A 20360-nucleotide genomic window follows, 5' to 3' on the forward strand; every position below is an offset into this window, starting at 1 on the left:
TCATTCTGGAGAAACATAGTTGATCTTTGAGTTAATGGCCTTGAAAAGATGTACCAAATTGGTTTAAAAGTGTGTTTTTTTTTTTGTTTTTTTTTCACCGCCTATTTGAAGACATTGATTGTTCACATTTTTCATCTTCTGCAGTGTACAAATAGTCTAACTTTGGAGCCTGAAACCATGTCCAAATTTCCAAATTGAAAGCCAGTAAAACAAATAAAAATGGACTCAAACCACCATCTCCGGGAGGAAGGCCCTACGATTAACCCACCACATCTTCCAACCAAAATGGGCTTTGTTGCTTCTTATAGTATACTCCCATAGTGTATACTTAGACTTCCAGGCAAAAAGGCTTAAGACAGGATGTCCTGATAGCTCATTTGATGGAGCTGTTGCCCCATGGAGCAAAGCTGAGTCTGCAGCAGCCATGGGTTCGAATCCAGTCTGTGGCCCTTTGCTGTGTGTCACCCCCTCCTATTATGATGTCCTGGAAGCTTCTTGTTGGCAGCACACAGCCTATATACTTCAATATTTCTGACATTTTATATGACTAATCAATATCTGTCAACCTATAACTATTAAAATGGTTTAAATTTGTAAAAATTGTATTTTGTGACACGATGTTGGAACTGCATTTTAGCTGGTTGAAAAGAGACTGTTTGGTTCTCTAGCTAGTCCCTAAATAAACAGCTGTTTGGTGCTAGGAAGGTAGCATACACAGGTTTTATCAGAGCTTTTCACTCAAAACAGATGCGTGAGCTAATTTCTTTACAACCAAAATATTGCAGCTAAAAGGGAATACAGCAAAAAGAACTGCAGAGTTCTGGATCATAATTCTTCTCGTGGGTTCATCGTCACTATCAAGCAACCAACTTGCCACATGTTCAGCTTGTGTTACGTTAATGTCTCCAACAGTCCGACCTGTCTTTCTAGGAATCACTGGCATTTCAACATGTGTTCCCTGAACTTGCTCTTGGAATTCCCATTTGTTTGCCCGTCGTGTAAATATAGGACGTGGCAAGAATGGAGGACGCAGGCCTACTCTGTTTTGATATACACTCTCCCAAAAAAGAAAAAAAGGAAGAGCTCTTCTCTTCAATGATGAATATGTGCCCGCTCCTAAAATGACTGCTCTCACAAATTGGAATGCTTTCTCTGTATGACTATAAATGTTACGCCTGGATAGTTGGAAAAAAGTGAATCCTGCTCCAGTTCATTGTCTTTACTGTTGTCAACCAAAGAAGAAACAAAAGAAAGAACAAAACTGTGGAGGGGAAAAGAACAGTCTATGAGAAGACTCACTTGCTGTAATGTATTGTGCCTTTATATAACTTTAGCCGCTAAAAGTCATTTTTAACTTTTTACGAGAGTGCACGCCTTGGATCTTTTATTCTTATTTGGTCTACAGTGTCCTAGACCTCTCTTAGACCACCTTACTGTCTATGCTCGTTGCTGTTGTGTCTTATACACTGTATATTAAATCCTGTCAGTCTGTATTCTGATGGTCATAAAACACTACCAGTCTTCTACCGGAGTAATTCTAGTTCTGATTTAACATAAGCATCTAAGCCCCTGCCTTTATCTGCTCCTACTAGGCTCCACTCATCTTGGGGATCCACGGACCACGTCGAACCCCAGCTCACCCTCCTCCTCTCCACACACCCCCAGCGCCCTGGGCAGTGGCAGCTCGGATCCAGTGCTGAACGGAGGCCTGTGCTCCGCAGCTTACTGCAGCTCAGCGGGAGGTAGGTACACCCCAGATAGAGAGCTACTACTACAGAAGCACAGAGAATCAATCACCCCACAGGGGACTGAGTGGAAGCCATTATGGGATAGTGAGCAGATGTCATCCTGCAGTAGTTAGGAACAATGGCCATAGCCTCATGGTCCCACCGCTGCTGCAGCTGCAGCTGGATGTGGAGAATGTTCAGCACGTGTTGAGATGTCATATAGCATTGTTATGTAAATGAGACTGATGTAGTGTCTTTTCTTTTTAGATAGTTCAAGACATAAATCTGAGACAAAACTTCCTCCACAGAGTTGTTTTTTTAAGCCTGTTAATCAGTCTGAATTGCCATTTGGTTTCACTTTATTCATTCAGCTGGATGTTGTTTTCATGTTAGCTAATTTTTGGGTGGAGGGAGCTATTTTGTATCCTAAATGTACTAAAATCATCCTAAAATGCACTGAACATTATATGTTCACTGAATGCTACAGACTGGTTAAGGCTACTCACAAGTGACATATCTAACATGTTGACATGTTAGCTGCAGTAGCATTTGCGAAGATCCTAGCATAGCAAAGAAAAATGGCGATTTAATAGCTGTTAATTCTGTAAGTTGATTTGCAACATAGCATACAGCTGCGTTAATCTCATCCACACTTGTCCCCCTCTTTTACCATTTTTCTGTCTGCTATTTTTAATGGATATAGCTAGGTTAGGATATTGGATATTAGCTAGCTAACTAACTAATGATGCATTCACATGCTCCTTGGATGGTTCCTGAGTTGGGAAGTCATTCTTTCAACTTCAGTGTGTTCATGTGCTTTAAGTCATAATGTGGAAACAACATGGACGCTACAAGAAGATGTTTTATTTCTCAGAGCATTTAAACAGTGAAGATACATGTTGCTATCCAAGTATGCTGAACCCGTTTGGAGCTTCTTTTGTCCCAGACTTGATGCTGAATCACTACACACCATTTTTTAAATATTCCCTCTTACAGTAGCTGAGATTACCACACTTTTTCTCTTAGTCGCCAATATTTCATTACATTTACACCAAGCTGTGTAAAAGTAAAAGTTTACTGCACTGTACTTTTCTCATCTTTCCTTACTTACTTAACATTTTATTTCCATTTCACCACAGGAACAACCCCAAATTCACCTGTCAGCCTCCCCAAGTCACCTACGTTCCCGTCCGGCCGCGGGCCTTTGTCTGACGAGTGCTCCATCTGTTATGAGAACATGGTGGACACAGTCATCTACGCCTGTGGACACATGTGTCTGTGCTACACCTGCGGCCTCAAACTCAAGAAGATGTCCAACGCCTGCTGTCCTATCTGCAGAAGGCAGATCAAAGACATTATCAAGACCTACCGGAGCACGTAAGGAGACTACGGCTAACTGACGGACGGCCTCCCTAAGAAGAGCAAAATCCCAGAGTCAGGGAAAGAAATGTCTAAATTCAGGGAATATGAACTCTGGTACTTTAATTTGGTATTTTCATACAATTATTGTTGGTTGGTTGTGTTGCGTGACCTTTTCCAAAGCCGGTACTGCTTCGCTTGGAAGGTCTCTTTCACTTTAGAGTCGCTGTCACAGCCTCCCTGGAGAGGCGGCACTTGAAGTGGCAGGGGGTTCCTCTGAGAAATTGAAACTTACCAAAAGTGTCTCTCCTGGGATCTTGGAAGACTTTAAAGGAGAGAAACTGAACGGATTCCAAAATTCTTTCATTTCTGGAGTCATGTTGTAAGATTTAGGGACTGTAACCCATCTGCGCCGAAGCAAATGAGTCACTTTGGGGCTGAATGTCTCGATAATAGTTCTTTTAGAGGATGACTGAAACTCTGAAATATGCCGTCAACCTGATGCGTACTTCTGACTTAACCAGTCAGTAAAAAAAAGCACACCGCGGCAGGTAATCATGTCAGTATGTCACAACTTGTGTCTGTGTGTTACTGAGCATTGGAAAAGAGAAGTCAGTCGGGCAGCGTAATGATGAAGTGATGGATTTCTGTAGTTGTCGTGGTGATTATCAGTGAGTGATGTGCTTAGAGATGCAAGGCGGTGCTGAGTATATTAAGTAGGATTGTAACACCTCTTGTACTCGTATAATCTAATGTACCTTAATGGTAGTTCTATTGCAATCGTCGGTGGTAGCTACGTATATTGTTGTGCTAGCTAGCTGCTTGCTCTGCAATGTGGTATGTTGCACTGAAGTCGGCATCGTCCTCTCAGAAATGCCCCATTACCGACGGAGATGATGAAGACATTCATTGGTTCAAACTATCTACAAACCTGCGTCCAGCACAGTCAGCAGCTCCTGGATCTGTGAAAGGAAACAGGAAGTGGAACAAAAACGGTAAGTCTCCTCAGGGCCGGCAATGTTTTTTTAAGAAGATGTGAACTACTTTCCCAAACGTTACCGTCAACCATGCCTGATACACTGTGAGCGCTAATGACGAATTGACAAGTCCTCGAAAATAGTTCCCATAACAACACACAGAGTCAAAGGATTGATGCCATGGTATCAGAAGCCACTACGGATACAACAAAGCTTCCTGCCTTAACCCACAGGTTCATTTGTTACATGCGGATGTATCACAGTCTGTGTTTTCTGCCATTTTCCCAAAACCCCCTGACAAATCACCAAACGATGCTGCAAACTGTCACAAAATGTTCACTCAGAGGAGAAAAAAAAAAAGCACACAAATTTAAACCTATTTTTGTAACACAAGTCCATGACATTTCCAATACTCAACTATTAAAATGTTTAATAACCCTTGTGACAGGTCTTTCACCAGCAGCAAATATCCTTTACAGAAATCAGTTCAGGGCAGGGTTATGAAAAAGCTTGTATTTTGAATATTTGTATGATTCCTTCCCATGCCCTAACTGCAGTATAAAATGTCTTGATACATCCCCACAGAAATTTCAGCTGGAAATACACCGACTCAGCAGTAAGCCATAGCTTATAACAGAACATCACTCAGAGCTGAGAAGCGTTTTTTTTAAACGTGATATTGTACTTCATTTTGTAGATAATCAACCAATGGGGCTCAAACTTATGCTGCTATGGTATTTGCCAGCTGTCCTTTCTTGGCAAATGCCGACAGTGATGTTTCACACATCCGTCCTCCCACATTACAGTTTGATTACGCTACTGCTTGAAGTGTTAATTCACATTTGAATGTTAACTTATGTATTTAGAGATAAATGACTTGTATTGGTGTGTGTGAATTGAAAAAAACAAAGGAAAAAAAAGTTTTGTCTTTTTTTTTTAAAGATTGTTTTGATTGATAATATCATGATTCTAATATTTTCTTTCTTGTTCATCTAAAACCATGAGAATCTAAATGGATTCTTGTTTTCTAATAGTGAGAATATAGAGGGTTGCTTGTACCTTGCGGCAATAAGAGATATTGCAGTACACAATCAGAACCTCATTGCTTTGGGGTGCAAGATATAAACTCTTGGTTTTATTACAATCCCTGAATTTCAGGTCGTCTTTTTTTTAATTTACCTTCTTGTGTGTAAGCCCATGTTAGGGAGCCCTTCTGCCCATTCTGGTTTTATATCTCTTATCATGATATAGTCTGAAAGCCATCACTGTATGGTAATGTAAATGTCACTTTATAAAGCTACTGATTGTAATCTTGTAAATGTTTAGGCCAGCGTTGCTCTCAGAGACTCAAACATGGCATGTTTTATTTTTGTGCAGACATTCAGACCAAATAGAAAATGTATTGATTTTTTGAATACATTGTGTAAATGTAATCCCCTTGGTGCAAAACCCTGTATTGATTTGGGCTTTTTTAACATTTACATCCATCCGTTTTTGGGCCGCATTAATTGCTAAACACTACACAACTATAGTTTGGTTAAAGATTTTCAACTGTAAATGATTCTGCACACACCTTAATGATGTGATGCCGTTTTTATTTTTGGTTTTATTTCTGCCTTCAGAATACTCGTAGGCTCCTTTGAATGTTACTGATCCTGTAATGTACTATTTATTTGTCCGTCACTGATGTGTGGACTAATTCCTCTAAACCTGCTTTTCTTGCGTGTTTGCTTTCTTATACATTGCCACTATACCGATATGACTCCTGTGTGTCCGGCCAATCGCACAGCAGCACATTTAGAGATTCTTTCTGTAGCTCTTAGTATACTTTTTGTCATGCATGAGTAATCCGTTCTCTGCGTGAACATCGGGACCAACAGTAGGCGAGCATCCGAGTGGAGCGCTGTTAGTGTTCATGTAGACTGGAACCAGTGGCTAGAAATGCTATATACTGTATATGTCCATTGTTGTGACATAGCAGCTGAAGTACTTTTGCAAACCTGTATTTTCTTTCTTTTTCATTTGAAACAAGTGTTTGTTTGTGAGCTCTGTTCAGTGTGAGTCGGATGATTGTGGTTAATAAACTTTCCAGATGTGTTTGAGCAAAAAATGTTTGTTTCATTATTAAAAATAACATTCACAGAGATATCACTATATAACACAAATCTATAAGAATCATTGTGTTTTGTTACCTTAAAATGAGCCGTTCTTATCTACAGTGGGAGCGGGTCCTCTTCCATGGAGTCCGCCATGTTGAACCACCATGTTTCTACAGTAGCCCAGCATGGACATACCAAACACTGGCTGTGGATGGACATCCCTAGATGCAACTAAATTCTACACACTGGTCCCTTAAGCAGCATTCATTTATCTTGTTGGCCACTTGAAGGCAGCGCAACAAGCTGTAGACACCATACTTATAAAATGATCACCTTATAAAATTATGGCTAACATGTAAGCATCTCATTTTCTAACAAGCTGAGATATATTTGATGATGATTTTGTAAATATTAAACATTTAATGGTGTGTTAACATGCTAACACTGACACAGTATCACTATATAAAGATGTGTTTCATTAGTAAACAGCTGCTGCTTGCACATCCAACACTTGAGCAACATTAGCATTAGACATACACAGGCATGGACCTGATGGCTCATTGCAGAGGGGACAAGGACCTGTAGATTATAATGAGGTGCATATTTCATGCCATGGGTTTATCATTAAACTGCAACCTGCAGACATTTAATAGGTTATTTCAGAACTGTGATCATATAAAGAACTAAACTAGCGAACATTGAGCATTTCACATTCAGTGATGCTGGATGCCCATACAGCCATGCAGCCACATAGCCTTCACAATACAGCCACATAATCAACAGCAGCAACAAACCTTTTTTTAAAAAAGACCAGGTAGCCAGCATCTACAACAAACCAGTCATCACAGAAAATAAATATGAAACAACTTACCAATAATGTTTTCATCCAACAGCTGTCAGTGTGAATCCAGCAAAAATGACATGAGTACACTGTAACCTGCATGAAATATCTTAAACACTCAACACTGTCACACAAACGTATTCCATCACCATCGTCATTATCACAGCTGCTTTATTCAGCTCGGCTGGTCTGACTTTCTTTTCTGCAAATAAGACACACAAACAAACTCTACTCAAAATATTCAACTAAACAATACAAATGCATGTCCATCCAGGCATATTGGGCCAAAGGTGGGCCCCTTTGTAGCTGTAGAGAACCATGGGCCGGGGCAGCTGTACCCTCCGCTACAGGACGTACATTATGTACTAAATGCAATATTAACTCCCTTCCTCTGTTTTTGTCTCCACCAAATGTCCGGCTCATTAGCAGCCAAATGCTCCACTCTGTTAGCTAGTCGCTAACTGTATCTGGGTATGTAGCATACAGTAGGCTAAAAAGCTATGTAGACCTGAGGGGAACAGCATTTGGGTGACAGTTATCTGTGGGTTTGTTACTGAGTGACCCCTTTCACATTAATCATTTGATCAATTGATCTTGTAAAAATATTGATTAGTGCAGCTTTAACTCAAGTGATGATTAGGTGCACTCTGGTCCAGCTAGGACAACTCCTAATCAAGTCATCTTTAAATAATAATAAGCCAGCTTTATACAGGTTGCTGTGTGTTCTGTAATACTTCAGTATCAGCGGTAGTGCTATCAGGCCCTTCATTAACATGCTAAAGTTGCAGATTCATAAATGCTTATTGGCTCTGTGAACTTAGAGGTGTCACACAAGTCACTGTGGATCTTTCAGTTTTTACTTTTCATTATGCAATAGATTTAAAATTCAGTGCAAGTGTTGAGTTAAAGTAACATTTCTTTCTCCATTCAGCATCACATACAAACACATTTCTTGTAGGTCAGGTGCATTTCTAGAACATTTTGAATAGGGAGGCTAGTGTTTGTAATATTTTGTCCACAATTAATAATAAAAATACTTGTGTTGACAGAACTATCCCAGCTCAGGGTCCACTTACCAGCTATTTCTGGAGCTTTCGGCTGTATCACATGGCCTTCATCAGCAGCTAAAGTTCGCTTTGTTGTCATGCAAGTGCAGATGTTCGACCTTCTATTACTCTGATCGCTTTCAGGACTTCTGTTTGGTAGTCGAAAGCTACAGAACAAGTCAGTAAGTGGACCTTGAGTGGAAATGAACTGCTGTTTCCAAGGTCATGGTCAGTTAAAAATACTTTCTGTTACCAAAGTAGTATTTATTGTGTGACTCTTGCACTACAGCGTAAGAAGTTGCTATTAGTCTGTTCATTCAGTGTATGTACTGTTTAATAAACCTTTTTCACAGCACAGTAGCCTACCAGTTCATGTCAAAATGGCTGCTGTGAAATAGGCCTGCTCCACCTCTGACACTGTATTAACTGTAGCATGTTTGCTTCAAACAGTGGTCTTCCTTGCTGGTATAATACTGGACATCCTAATGGAGTGTTAATGGTGGTTATATGCAGTTTGACAATGAGACCTAAAGAAACCCAAATGCAAGTTGGCGTGCCCTTTGAGGTGCAGGTGCATTATTGGGGGCCCCGGGCTTTTTGACGCATCGTGTTCAATGGCCTCAGCCCCAGCCCCAGCTGGTGGGGGGCCTCACTGTGACAGGTATGGGATTAGTGAGAGAGCAGTGGAAATACTTGCGCCCTACTTTGAAACTTGCATTGTAGGTGAGCTCCTAGCAAAATGACTGCACTATAAATTCATGAAGCACCTCATCCAGATGTCTCCTCTGAGCTCAGCGATAGCCATCTGTCTATCTGTGTCTGCAGCAGACGACTCATGACATCTCCATATAAAAGAACCTGACTAAGGGATATGAATAAGACGAGTAATAATCTGATGAAAAGAATAATTCAGACAAGTGTATCTAATACTTGTCATTGTTTAACTGTGCATTCACAACCCTGCCAGAGATCATCATCCTCCAGTGTTCTCACCCAATATTATTAGTTATGCGGGATAAAAAAGTATTCAATGTCAGTGTACATATTGAGTATGCAATGTGCAGGTCTATTCATATGAAAATCTCTCTGTCTTATCAACACTGATGCTGTCTGAAGGAGGGTTTGTAGCAAGACTGGTTCAACAGAGCCATCTAGTGGAGATACATTGCTATGGTCACAGGCATGTCAACACATGAAGGGTTTAAATTCAAGCATGATTCATTTTGGGAACAGAAATGTAATTACCTGTTTGACAAAAACTCTTATCTGATTAAAAAACGTCACTATATATATTTTCAACAATGCATCAAATGACCATGTGTAGTGTGTGAAGTGTCACTCGTGGTGACCAACCCACAGAAAATGATCAATCACCTGACTGCAGATTTCCTCAGTTCTACAGAGTGTTTTAGCATTTTGAATGTTTTGAGTTTACTCTCACAGCTCTCATCATTGTTGTTTCCATTGTACCAACTCATTGTATGCCACCTGCTCAGCACCAAACAATACACACAATTTGCAACTAGCTAGTGAACACAGAGCATTTAGCAGCTAAGTTTGTGGGAACCAAAACTAACTAACTAACTAGCTAAAAGCAGAGTGAATACTTGACTTACATTCCTCAGGTGGACAGTAACACAGCTCCAAATGAATGCTAATGTTGCGCTGTTTCTGCTGGATGTCTTAGTAGGGAACTGTTAGTTCACAATTGCCTAAAAATATCTATATAGTGATAATATTTAAATGTTAGCGTGTTAGCAATACTTTAAATGCTCAACATATACATATACAAAATGCATGGAGTACCCGTCAGTCTCAGTCAGAGCATGAACGATGACCTGACCTGCCGAATCCTCTGGAAAAGCTGGATTTTCCTGTAAGAGTTGAAGATTTGTGGTGCTTCTCTGGGACAGAGGTGTAAGCATATACTTCATGTAATTTTGGACACAAGTGATAAATCTCTCTACACACGCTTCCCTCTTTAGTGGGAAACTGGGGCTCCAAGAGCTCGTTCGTCTTCATCCATCGCTCTCAGCCTCCTAACACTTTCCTCTCATAAGTCATACCTCGCTATATATAACCAGCTGCATTGTTCTGCTCCTCCACATCTAAACTCACTTAATTTGGCTTTCACAATAAGGCGAATAAAGATAAATGTCTCAATCTGTAATATTACTGTCACATACTATCTAGCTATATCGCAAGCCGCAACGTGGGGGTCGCTGCTCTTTATCTGCGGCGGCACCTGTGACAGGAAGTGTGAGACAAATGAAAGGGAGCCGGTGTAAAACAACAAAGATAATACATTTAATATTGTTTCTCTTTTGGGCAATGCGAGATACAATGTAAACATGTACAAGATACAAAAAAAAGGAACAAGACCTGTCGAAATCAAACAGTAGATAAGAAAATGATCTGTTTTCAAAGGAATGCACATGTGCAGAATGTCTCCAATCAGAAAGGAACTTGGACTGCGTTTGCTTTCGTTGTCTTTTGTCCTGGTGCACTGGCGTACAGCGTGATGATGCCTCAAACTGGCAAGTGCATGGCCCTGTCACCACATTTGATCTGGTGGGCAGATGACTCATCGTTGGATGATTCATTGACATTTACAGTGGAATAAAGCCCCCTTGGCCTCCTCATGGCATATCTTTTGAAAACAAGGAGCTTGCAAGAGTTAAACACAATTTGCATAACAACAATGGTAATAAGAAAAGAAAAGGAAAGCACCTCCTTTGGTCCAACTCGAGGCCTGTAGTCGTTTCTGTGTTTCTTAGCGTGGTTGACATGCTGGTAACAGATTGTTTTTGTCAGGATTTACAGATCGAGAGCTCGATGGCGTCGGGCTTCCAAGATTCTTTTTTGGCACACTGCTCTTCACAGCAGGGTGGTGACGAATTCTCTTCTATAAATGCAACATCGAGGCTAAAAACAGGCTAAACCTTCCCATGAATCTACCTCAGCTTGTAACATCAATCACTTCTGACAGCTCTCCTCCACCTCCAAACTGTGTCGGAGCCCGCGGCCGGCACCGGAGGCCCCCACGCAGGATGGCAGCAGCGTTCTTGATTAGAAAGCTGTTAGCGCTGGAATATCATCCGACTGGCTTAGGTTAATTAAGACACACTGTTGTGCTAATTAGGAACAGGGATTCAAACTGAGACAAAGAAAAGTGCCACAGAGACACAGCGGTGCGCCTCGTTCCTCGACACAGCCTCTTTTGTGGAGCTCGGAGACAGCTCCTGCTGATGCCCGCTGGCGCGTCAAACAACTGCGATTCTGTCAGGAAGTTTTCAGAATGACATAAATAATCAGCATTCCCCGATTCACAGGCTTGGGTTTTTATTTTTACCCCAAATGCTTGAGAAAAAGCCCTGCAGCTTCCCTTGTTCTATTCTTTCTTGTCCCACACTCAAACAAGAACTACATATTAATTAAAAAACCTACAGAATCACCCCCTAAATACCTCCTACCTACTCCCACACACTTACTAAAACTTTCTCATCAAACCTCCTCCTATCAGACTGCCGCCTTCATTAACCTCGCAATCACTCCAATCCAGAGCTGGGCGCTGTTGACTTCTGAAGCCCCCTTTCTTTTTTTCTTTTTTTTTGATTCACTTCCATTATGAATTAAGGCTTGTTTCATCAGATGTGAATAAACACTTCGAATGCTCTGCTGAACTTTTACAACATTCAATTATTTTCTCGACAAAAACTCAGAAGGAGTAAGGCAAAAAAGAGAGAGAGGCAGAAAATCCTTCATTTGAAGCCATTTTCCCCTTTTTCAGCACCCAGCTCAACTCTTGCACCCTCAGGGCTACACAAGATCTGAAGACACTGACAGTAAAAGAAGCTGAAATCAGACGCAGGATCAGTCTTAAAAGTTCTTCTATGGACGGAGAGAGAGGCTGAGAGAAGCTGCCGCGGTGTGAACTCATTTGTCTCTCACTGACTGCAGTTTCTTGAAGCAGCTTCAAAAAAAACAACGTCAAGTGCTGCAATTAAAACACTGTTTGGAGTAATAAGGTTTCACAACTCAGGTTGGGAAGCAGGGAGCTCATTAGGTTGGGGTTTTTTTTAGAAGGTGGGTAGAAGGAGTGGAATAAAATGGGCCCCCCGCTGGAAGGAATTATTTCTCGCTGTTTTTTAGGAGTGGAAACGGTGCCCACCAGCCTTTCATCTCCCCTCCTATCAAAGCAGAGCTCCTCTCACCTCGCTCTCACCTTGTCTCCTAGAATCCACTATCTGATCCATCTCGTGTCTCCCTGCATCCTGCTCTCACAAAACTCCTCCTTGACCTCCAAATTCTCTTCTCCTGAGTGCACCTGCAAACAATCCATCTCATCATGCAAAAACACACACGTCCACACAAACACACCCTCCCCCTCCCCCAAACCCTCCTAGATATCTCAATCATTGCCCTGGGAATAGACTGCCCGGCTGTGTCGAGGAAGGGAGGGATGGAAATGCAGTGCCGAGGGAAGAAGGAGATGGAACTGGGGAGCAGAAAGGGAAGTGCAGCCAGGAGGAATACACTGCGGCGGGCGGCTAGCGTTTGGGATTACAGAGTTTAAGGTGCTTCACGCCCGAGAGGTGCCATCCATTTGTTGAAATAAAAAAAAAGCAGAGGAATAAAGCAGGGTGCCGGCGTGGTGGGGGCTGTCTCACCCGGCTGACCTCCGGGAATATGTCAGGAAACTCATACATTTCCTCTGGCATGAATGACTCCCCATCATCATCACTGAGTATGTGTTGGCATGTGCGCACACGCTCAGTTGTGCAGGCGGAGTGCAGAAATATTGCCTCCGCCAATTCCATTCCATTCCGGTGTGGCTGAGATAGGCTCAGCTGGCAGACCGTGACTGAAAAAGAAGCCTGTAACTTAAAGAAATAGCTCGGCATTATGGGAAATAACCTTGCTTTTTTGCTGAGTTCCACATTCCTGTATGCTAAATAAGAAGCTAAAGCCAGGAGATATTTAACTTAGCATAAAGACTGGAAACCGCCACCCTGGCTCTGGTGGAAAAAAATCCACATGCCAACACCTCTAAAGCTCATTGATTAACATGGTATATGGAATTTGTTTAAAGCCCCCCCTCCAGTCAAATAGCAGTGTTCCTTCTTGTTCCTACAGTACATGTCTGTGTTGAATGCAGTCTGTTGCGAGTTTGACACTAGAAGTGGATGTTTTCACATTTCATCTGCTGAAAGTGGAGTAAGTTTCCTCTGTGCCTCATTGAAACAACAGTTTTAAGCAGGGGCTACCAGCAGGATTTGTGACATCACAAATAGTCTGGAAGTTAGTCCTGGTCCAGTATGCAACTTTACAGTGTGATCCACCAGTGACATCCACTGAGACTTTACAGTGAAGGAGGATACATTTGCATATTCACAGATTAGACTTTTGTGTGGAAAAAAACACATTATTGTTCCAAGCATTTGTTTCTAACCTAAAACATGTTTGGAGGGGATCTTTAATGTTGCTGGGCTGTTGTCGTCAACCAAAGGTAAAACCACAACTCTTTTTTAAAGTGTTAAGTAGTGAACTTTAGAGATGTTGGCAGCATTTTTAACCTTTTGACAGAGCCAGACTAGCTGTCTCTCCAAGCTACCAGTCTTTATGCTGAGCTAAGCTATCTCCTGGCTTTAGCTTCATATTTAACAATCCCCACACTTATGTTTGCATTTTAATTTGTCTGATATTGTTTTGCACCAAAACAGTACATTCTCACACCTGCATCCGCTTCTTCTCCCTCATTAAAAATGCAGAAACTACGCATAAGCAAATATTTCTCACATCAAAAGTTTCAGTGATGAGCGATGTCTCCTACTTCACTGCAAAGTCAGTTCTGCCAGGATCCCACGTACGTGTGTTAAGCTGAGGTTTAAGGTGAGCACAAAGAAACCTTTCCCCTTCAGCAGATGGATGTGAGAACAACCTTTTACTGTCAGACTCTGCACATACATCATTCTGCACAGTGAAGCTCAAACATCACCATAAGAAAAACACTTTTTTTAGTGAAGGGGGGCTTTAACGGCATGAGAGTTGTATCGATCTTCTCATCTAACTCTTGGTAAGAAAGCAAATCAGGGTCTTTCCCAAAATGTCAGACTAGGTAGAGTTAAACTACAAACTATTGCCAAAAAAAAGATTTATGGACACAAGCCGCCACCAACAATACAGGGAACTCTGTGTATTGGCCTGTACACACAGGTAGTCTTTAGCACAATGACGTATTCACCTTTAGCACATCGATAAGGCCTGCCTGGGGCTCAGCAAAGAGAAATATAAAGGTTTTTTCTATTTTTGGCGTACATCCTGGAAGTGATGGATTGAAGTGAAATGGCCTGAAGGAGCGTTCATCTCCACGCTCTCTTGTTTACCGCTGAGACTCTCCCGCCGACGGATCCAAATGTCACCTTGACCACGGTGATTGGTGAGGGGGAAAAGTCTGACTTGGTTTGACAATGGTGGGGTAAATGTCAACAGAGGCACCCGCGTAGGTGCAGAGAGGACACACTCCAGTGGGAAAACACACAGAATAAAAATCTGAAGAAAAAGGAAACAACAACAACACAAAAACAAGAAACTATCAAAATTCCATTCAGGCACGAACGTGACAGCTCAGAGCAGGGCCACTGAGGCCCCTGATGATGGGCCCATGACTCTCCATCTGTGAAGAAGACCCCAGATGGCTGTAATGTCCATACAGAACGGGTCAGTGGGCTTCTACCATGCCATTCACAAGTCACTGTCCACTGCTGATCCGGGGCAGGAGGAGCAGAGGTTCTCGTGTTAGTAATTATAAAAGTCCATCACGTCAGGGTAATAATGAGATGTCACATACGTCTGCTGCTTTGGTCCAATGAGTTTTTTTCGATGCTTTTAGGGCCTTTCACATCTGCTCTTTTAGATACACTTGAAATGAGGGTAAAAGCTCATGACTGGCAGTTTGACTGGGAATATCTACTCCCAACAGATGTAATGGCATTATTCACGTTTCTCTAGACCTGCAATGTTTTTTCCTCTTGTTGAAGTGTGATGTGCTTCTCATCTATTGCACATTTCCTCGAGGGGTATATTTCAGAATTTGACAAAAAGGGGAAATAAGAAAAAGAAAAAAAAAGAAGATAAAAGCATGAATGAAGATAGACGTAAGCTAAATGTATGCCTGACAGAACGATTCCCTTGCTGTTTCAGCTTAGTAAATTCAGCTTGATCAAACAAAAGCGATATGCAATAATAATACGTGCTGGAGCGAAATGTTAAAAGTGATTCAACACATTTACATAATGCCTTCGTCTGGATGGAAACGGGCCTGACAGCAAATATTCCAGTCCTAATTTTTATCTCATTATTTATAGGTACGTCTTTTAATTTTTATTTAATAAAATTAATAAAAAATACCTCACAACTAAATGATGTTGCTTTTGAATGTCCGCTGACCGCTGTGTCTGCATTTTGAATATTCAGTTCAGTGGAGTATAGTTTGCGTGAGAATGATAATCTGTATAATGCTATACAGTAATATTTTGAATGTGGGGATACGGTGATTGTCAAACCCTGATAAGATATAGAACTATTCATAATAAATACACATAAAATCAGGCATTATGTAAAGCACAATAAAGATGAAGGAAGTGCCCATGATTTGTTAAAGTTGCAGCACACAGCATAGAGAAAAAAAAAAGACTTTTTTTATTTAAAAAAAAAATAAATTATTGCCCAATACAAAACACGTGCTACAAAAATATTCTTAGCTGCACTTAGATTAAAAAAAAAAAAGAAAATAGAAAACATTAAATTTCTGTACAGTTCTTGGTGAGACTCACTGACCAGCAGTGCATTTCTTATTGCACTGAGGTAGGACAGCTGGTAAGCCTTGTGGAGGGGATAAAAATCCTGTTGTAGTACCTGTGACCTCCCACAAGAGGGCTCTGTTCCTCCAATTCTACTCTAACTTTGCCATGATCTCAGAACTCATAGTAGAGTTCCACCTCTCATTTGAGGTGAGTTTAAAGAAAAAAGAATAGAGAGAAATTAAATAATTACAAAAAAAGAATAAATAATATGCTGAGTATTTACTGCATCTTTACATTAATGCACCATAAAAACGGGTTTAAAGTGCACTAATTCACAAAACAGAACCACTTCGTCCCTCATTATTGTCACTGTGCGATCACAACAACAAAACGAACAGACAAGACACAAATATGGTTTCGCTAAAATAGATAACTGCGATCTAGCAGGTACTGTACTTTGTTTAATACTATGATACTGTCCAGCAGAAACATAATGAAAAGTTAGTGTTCAGCCTCGTACAGAGAGCTCACACCGTCTGTTAGAAAATGTATTTCAGCAGTCTTGAACATCAGCCATTTGAATTTTAAAAGTTGGATTTTAGCTCAGAACTTCAAATTCTCATATTTCACTTCTTATTGGGGGAGGATTATTATTAACTTAACATTATTATTATTTCTAACTTAACTTAGGTGATTGCCAAATATTTTTTACAGGATATGAACCCTGACTTTAATGGAAGATATGAAAAAACAAGTTGACAAACTATGTTGTCTGCTATTTAATGCCAACCCTAATACTTGCACAGCAATATCTAATTACAATTCCCTTGCTTACTTCTTGTTTCATAGATCTATAATTTTGAGAAAATGTATCAAGTGCTTCCAGACACCCTGTATTAGGCATTTTGTTGAATATACTGTATTACTTGTACCATAAATAAATAGTAAAATCACAAAAAACTCTCTTTGGTTTGATCACATTTTGGGCTAAATGCTGTGCAAATATGTCCCTGGGATTCAATTATTTCACCACATTTCCAGTACTTATTCAACACATCTCCGCAACAGCGGTATCATTATGTCTACAAAACAAACTATATACAAAATCCATTGTTCCTGGAACTAAAAGCACTACAGTAAACCTACACCTTTGTAAACTAATTGTTTTGATCTTTTGAGGTTATTAGCTACTCAGATAGGAGGTGGCTTTGTTCTGGAGAGCACTCAAGTTACAAGTTGTTCTTTTGATTTTCCAGGAAACTAAAATATCTGCTATTTTCAAGTTTTACAGGTTTTTCATTATACATTTGTTATCCCAGATAGTTACCTCTGGGATTAAAACAACATGAATATTAACATTTTTCTTGGACTTGAGGATCTATGACAAAAGTATGCCAATTTATCAAACCTAAGCACTTACTTTATATTTTACCAGTGTCAGATGGTGTGTGACATGAAGCAGGAGCTTTAACTTTTCCAATTCTAGGCTCTTGGTGGAAAAAAGATGTCACAAGAAAGCAGAAATAATTCTCTAAGGAAGACTTGCATCAACACAAGACATTATAACATGAACAATGAAACTAAATAAAAATTCTAATAACGAGATTAAAATGTTTTTGTTTGCTTGATGACTTGGTGGCTTCAAACAAATAAATTCTATGCTGAATTGAGTTCCTTAAATGTCAGTTTTTCTTTCTTTAATCTGCGTTGGACCAATTAGAGCACTTTAAATGGAAACTTTGCACTTTGTTTGCACTGTATAGTGGAGCTCTTAATTGGTAATGGAAATACTCTTGGTGGTGTTCATAGGCCTATGGCACTCTTAAAAGATTTGGTTGATTTAATGTTTTGCCATCCACCATTTAGGATCTCTATTCAGGTGAACAAATACAAAAGGCACTTATCGGCCATCATAGTCAGTGATGGGCAGGAATAAGCATAGCCATTACCCTGCTCAACTCCTGTATTACATGATGCAAACCTCTTTAAGAGGTTATTACTCCCATTCATACCATTTTATTTCTCAAAGACACTGTCCTCTTAAATTTCCTCACTCAAGAGTGACCGATCCCATGTTTCTGTCTCTCATTCCCAGCCAAAATATTTTAAATCTTTACACTAGTCTTGAAATACATTTTAGTAAACCAGCACTAAAAGTGTCCTTCCTTTTCAGATTAAAACATCTTTCTTTTTACACAGTCTTTTTATGAATGTTCATTTTCAAGGACATATTGCTTAGGGGAAATTGCGGGTAACATTCGCAAGAATTGATGCCACCCACGTCCTTGAAGACAATAAAAGGGGGAGGTGGGGGGAAATGTAGGGGGAGGATGTGGGGTTGGTTTTATTTTTTCCGCTCTAGGTAGTTGGAGGGGACCCAGCCCTTGCGGGGAAGCAGGCTGTCCTGCACCTGGCAGTACCACCATCCATTGGGGTTTCTCTCCAAAACCTCCAGACAGGTGCCCTCAGTGAAACCCATAGTTTCCTCATCGCCACGATAGTCAGCAATGGACACGTACACATCCCTGCCAAGGTTGTTGTGGATCAGTTGGTTCTTCTCTATGGGCTTGGGTCGGACGGTGGACACAGGAATGCCGTTGCGTTGGTTAACTCTGCTAAGGGCATCCTGGACATTGCTTGTGCTGAATGAGCTCCCTGAAGACCCCAAGCTGGAGCGCTCGGCAGGCCGTGTCTGACTTTCAACAACCACATGTGGCCGCACGGTACTGAAGGAGGCATTCCGGCGCACACCAAGAGTGGCAGAACCAGAGCCATAGTGATGATCACTTCTGCCAAGAGAGTCATTTCGCCTCAGAGACCCTGTCATGTAGTGCCCATCCTTGGATGGCTGTGTTGTGGTCACAAATACAGACTGAGGCCTGACAGCCACCTGGCGTACCCCATTCCTCATCCGAACACCTCCATTAACCATCCCGGATGGCTTCGAGAAGCCACCAGGAGGCTTAGAAGGAATCGGTGGAGTGTTCCTCCTCAAGCCTTGATGCTGCTGACTCAGACCCTGAATATTGATGTTATTGAGGGCCAACACGTGTTGCTCGTTTTTCTCCAGGCTGTTGGACTTACTCCCACCACTCCCGTGTCCATCTGATTCTAACCCACTTGCATCACCCACTTGTCTGACAGGTTCCAGGTAGTACGAGGGAGCCCAGCCTTCCTCGGATCCCCAACGGATGTACCACCAGCCGCTCTCCTGTTTCTCCAAAACCTCGACCTCCACCCCAGCCGGAAAGCTGATCTCAGAGTCCTGGGCCTTCTTATAGGCGTCCAGGGAGCGGTAGAGATTGGGGCCTTCCACGTCTGAATCACCACGGCTCCCTTTGGAGTAAACAGAAGAGAGATCTGAGGTACTGCGCGAACACATCGAGTCCTCTGATGAGATAACAGAGGCCGTTTCAGAGTCGTCCCCACGAGTAGATTTGAGGCCATGTCGAAACTGACTTGTAGGCCTCAGCTGTCGTCTCAGAGAGCTGATATCCATCCTCTCTGGACTCTGGGGCTCTGATTTGGTCAGAAGTGGTTTAGGTCTGACAGAAGGCTTGGGTCTGGTGGAGGGGCTCTGGCCTATTCTCTGCTCCACATCCCGGTTGAAGGCAGGGCCTTTCTTCGGGCCTCTGCTTAATTCATCTGATGAAGAGTGGGGGCTGTTGTCCTGCGACCTGAGGCTGATATCTATGTGTCTGCCCAGGGTCTGGCTTCTTCGGTTCATCTCTGGTGTTATGGTTTTCATGGGTCTACCAGCTAAAGGTGAGGATCCAGAGGGTTTGCGTGGGACTGTGGATGAATGATAGCTCCTGGGGGAATTTGGCTCACTGGAACCTTTGACTGATGTTCCTTCAACGCCGCTGCTTCGCCTGAAACCATCGTTTTCATAGATACACTCCTCTTTTGCAACCTCCTCTACAGACCTGAAGGAAGCTCTTCGATGAGTGAACACAGGGGACGCCTTGCAGACAGGAGGAGAGGCCTTGCAGGAAGGAGGGGAGCTGCGATATTTGTCGCTGACCACGCTGCTGATCTTCACATCCAGGGCACGCTCATCCTTCAGGGAATCTGTGTCCGATTCGCCTTCACACCCAATAGCAGGTACATCATACTCAGGTTCTTCGTACACAGGCCTGCTCGGCGGCTCTGAGACTTTAGAGGCAGAGTTAGAAGGAGGGGGGGCCTCCTCGGAGTCTTGTTTTTTGACAGGCGGAGCTGGGGGTGGCACTTTGGGGCGGGTCAGGGTGCTAGTTCGACGGTTGAGGTTGGGCTTTTTGCGCTTGTCAATGTAGGAGCAGGGGGCCCAGCCCTCCATCTCTCCAATCTGCACATACCACCAGCCTCCAGGGTTCTTCTCTATCACCTACACAACAAGACATAGAAGATAAAGGATATCAAACTGAGTATTTTTCTTTCTTTAGGAATTATCAAACTTGCTAAACACTGAAATTGGTTAGGGTTAGACGATCAGACGATCGAAGACGTGGTATTTTATTACTTTGC

The 20360-nt window shown here is 41.9% G+C and overlaps 2 protein-coding genes across 6 annotated transcripts in view; one reads left to right on the forward strand and one right to left on the reverse strand.

Annotated features, from left to right (window-relative positions):
- The window catches only part of neurl1aa (neuralized E3 ubiquitin protein ligase 1Aa), a 44514-nt gene extending 38354 nt beyond the window's left edge, over positions 1 to 6160 (forward strand). The window contains exons 5-6 of the mRNA XM_035659381.1: positions 1593 to 1742; positions 2867 to 6160. Coding sequence (XP_035515274.1) covers positions 1593 to 1742; positions 2867 to 3108 — 392 coding nt within the window. The 3' untranslated portion in view covers positions 3109 to 6160. The remainder of the gene's footprint in view (positions 1 to 1592; positions 1743 to 2866) is intronic.
- Positions 6161 to 13318: 7158 nt separating this feature from the next.
- Positions 13319 to 20360, reverse strand: part of sh3pxd2aa (SH3 and PX domains 2Aa) — a 99596-nt gene continuing 92554 nt past the window's right edge. For all 5 annotated transcript variants that reach the window (XM_035659780.1, XM_035659778.1, XM_035659779.1 and 2 more), the window contains one exon: positions 13319 to 20220. In XM_035659780.1, coding sequence (XP_035515673.1) covers positions 18199 to 20220 — 2022 coding nt within the window. In that variant the 3' untranslated portion in view covers positions 13319 to 18198. The remainder of the gene's footprint in view (positions 20221 to 20360) is intronic.

The sequence above is a fragment of the Morone saxatilis genome, unplaced genomic scaffold (genome assembly GCF_004916995.1).
Source record: "Morone saxatilis isolate NCDOM2014 unplaced genomic scaffold, NCSU_SB_2.0 Contig17, whole genome shotgun sequence".
In the NCBI taxonomy this organism is placed as follows: domain Eukaryota; kingdom Metazoa; phylum Chordata; class Actinopteri; family Moronidae; genus Morone; species Morone saxatilis.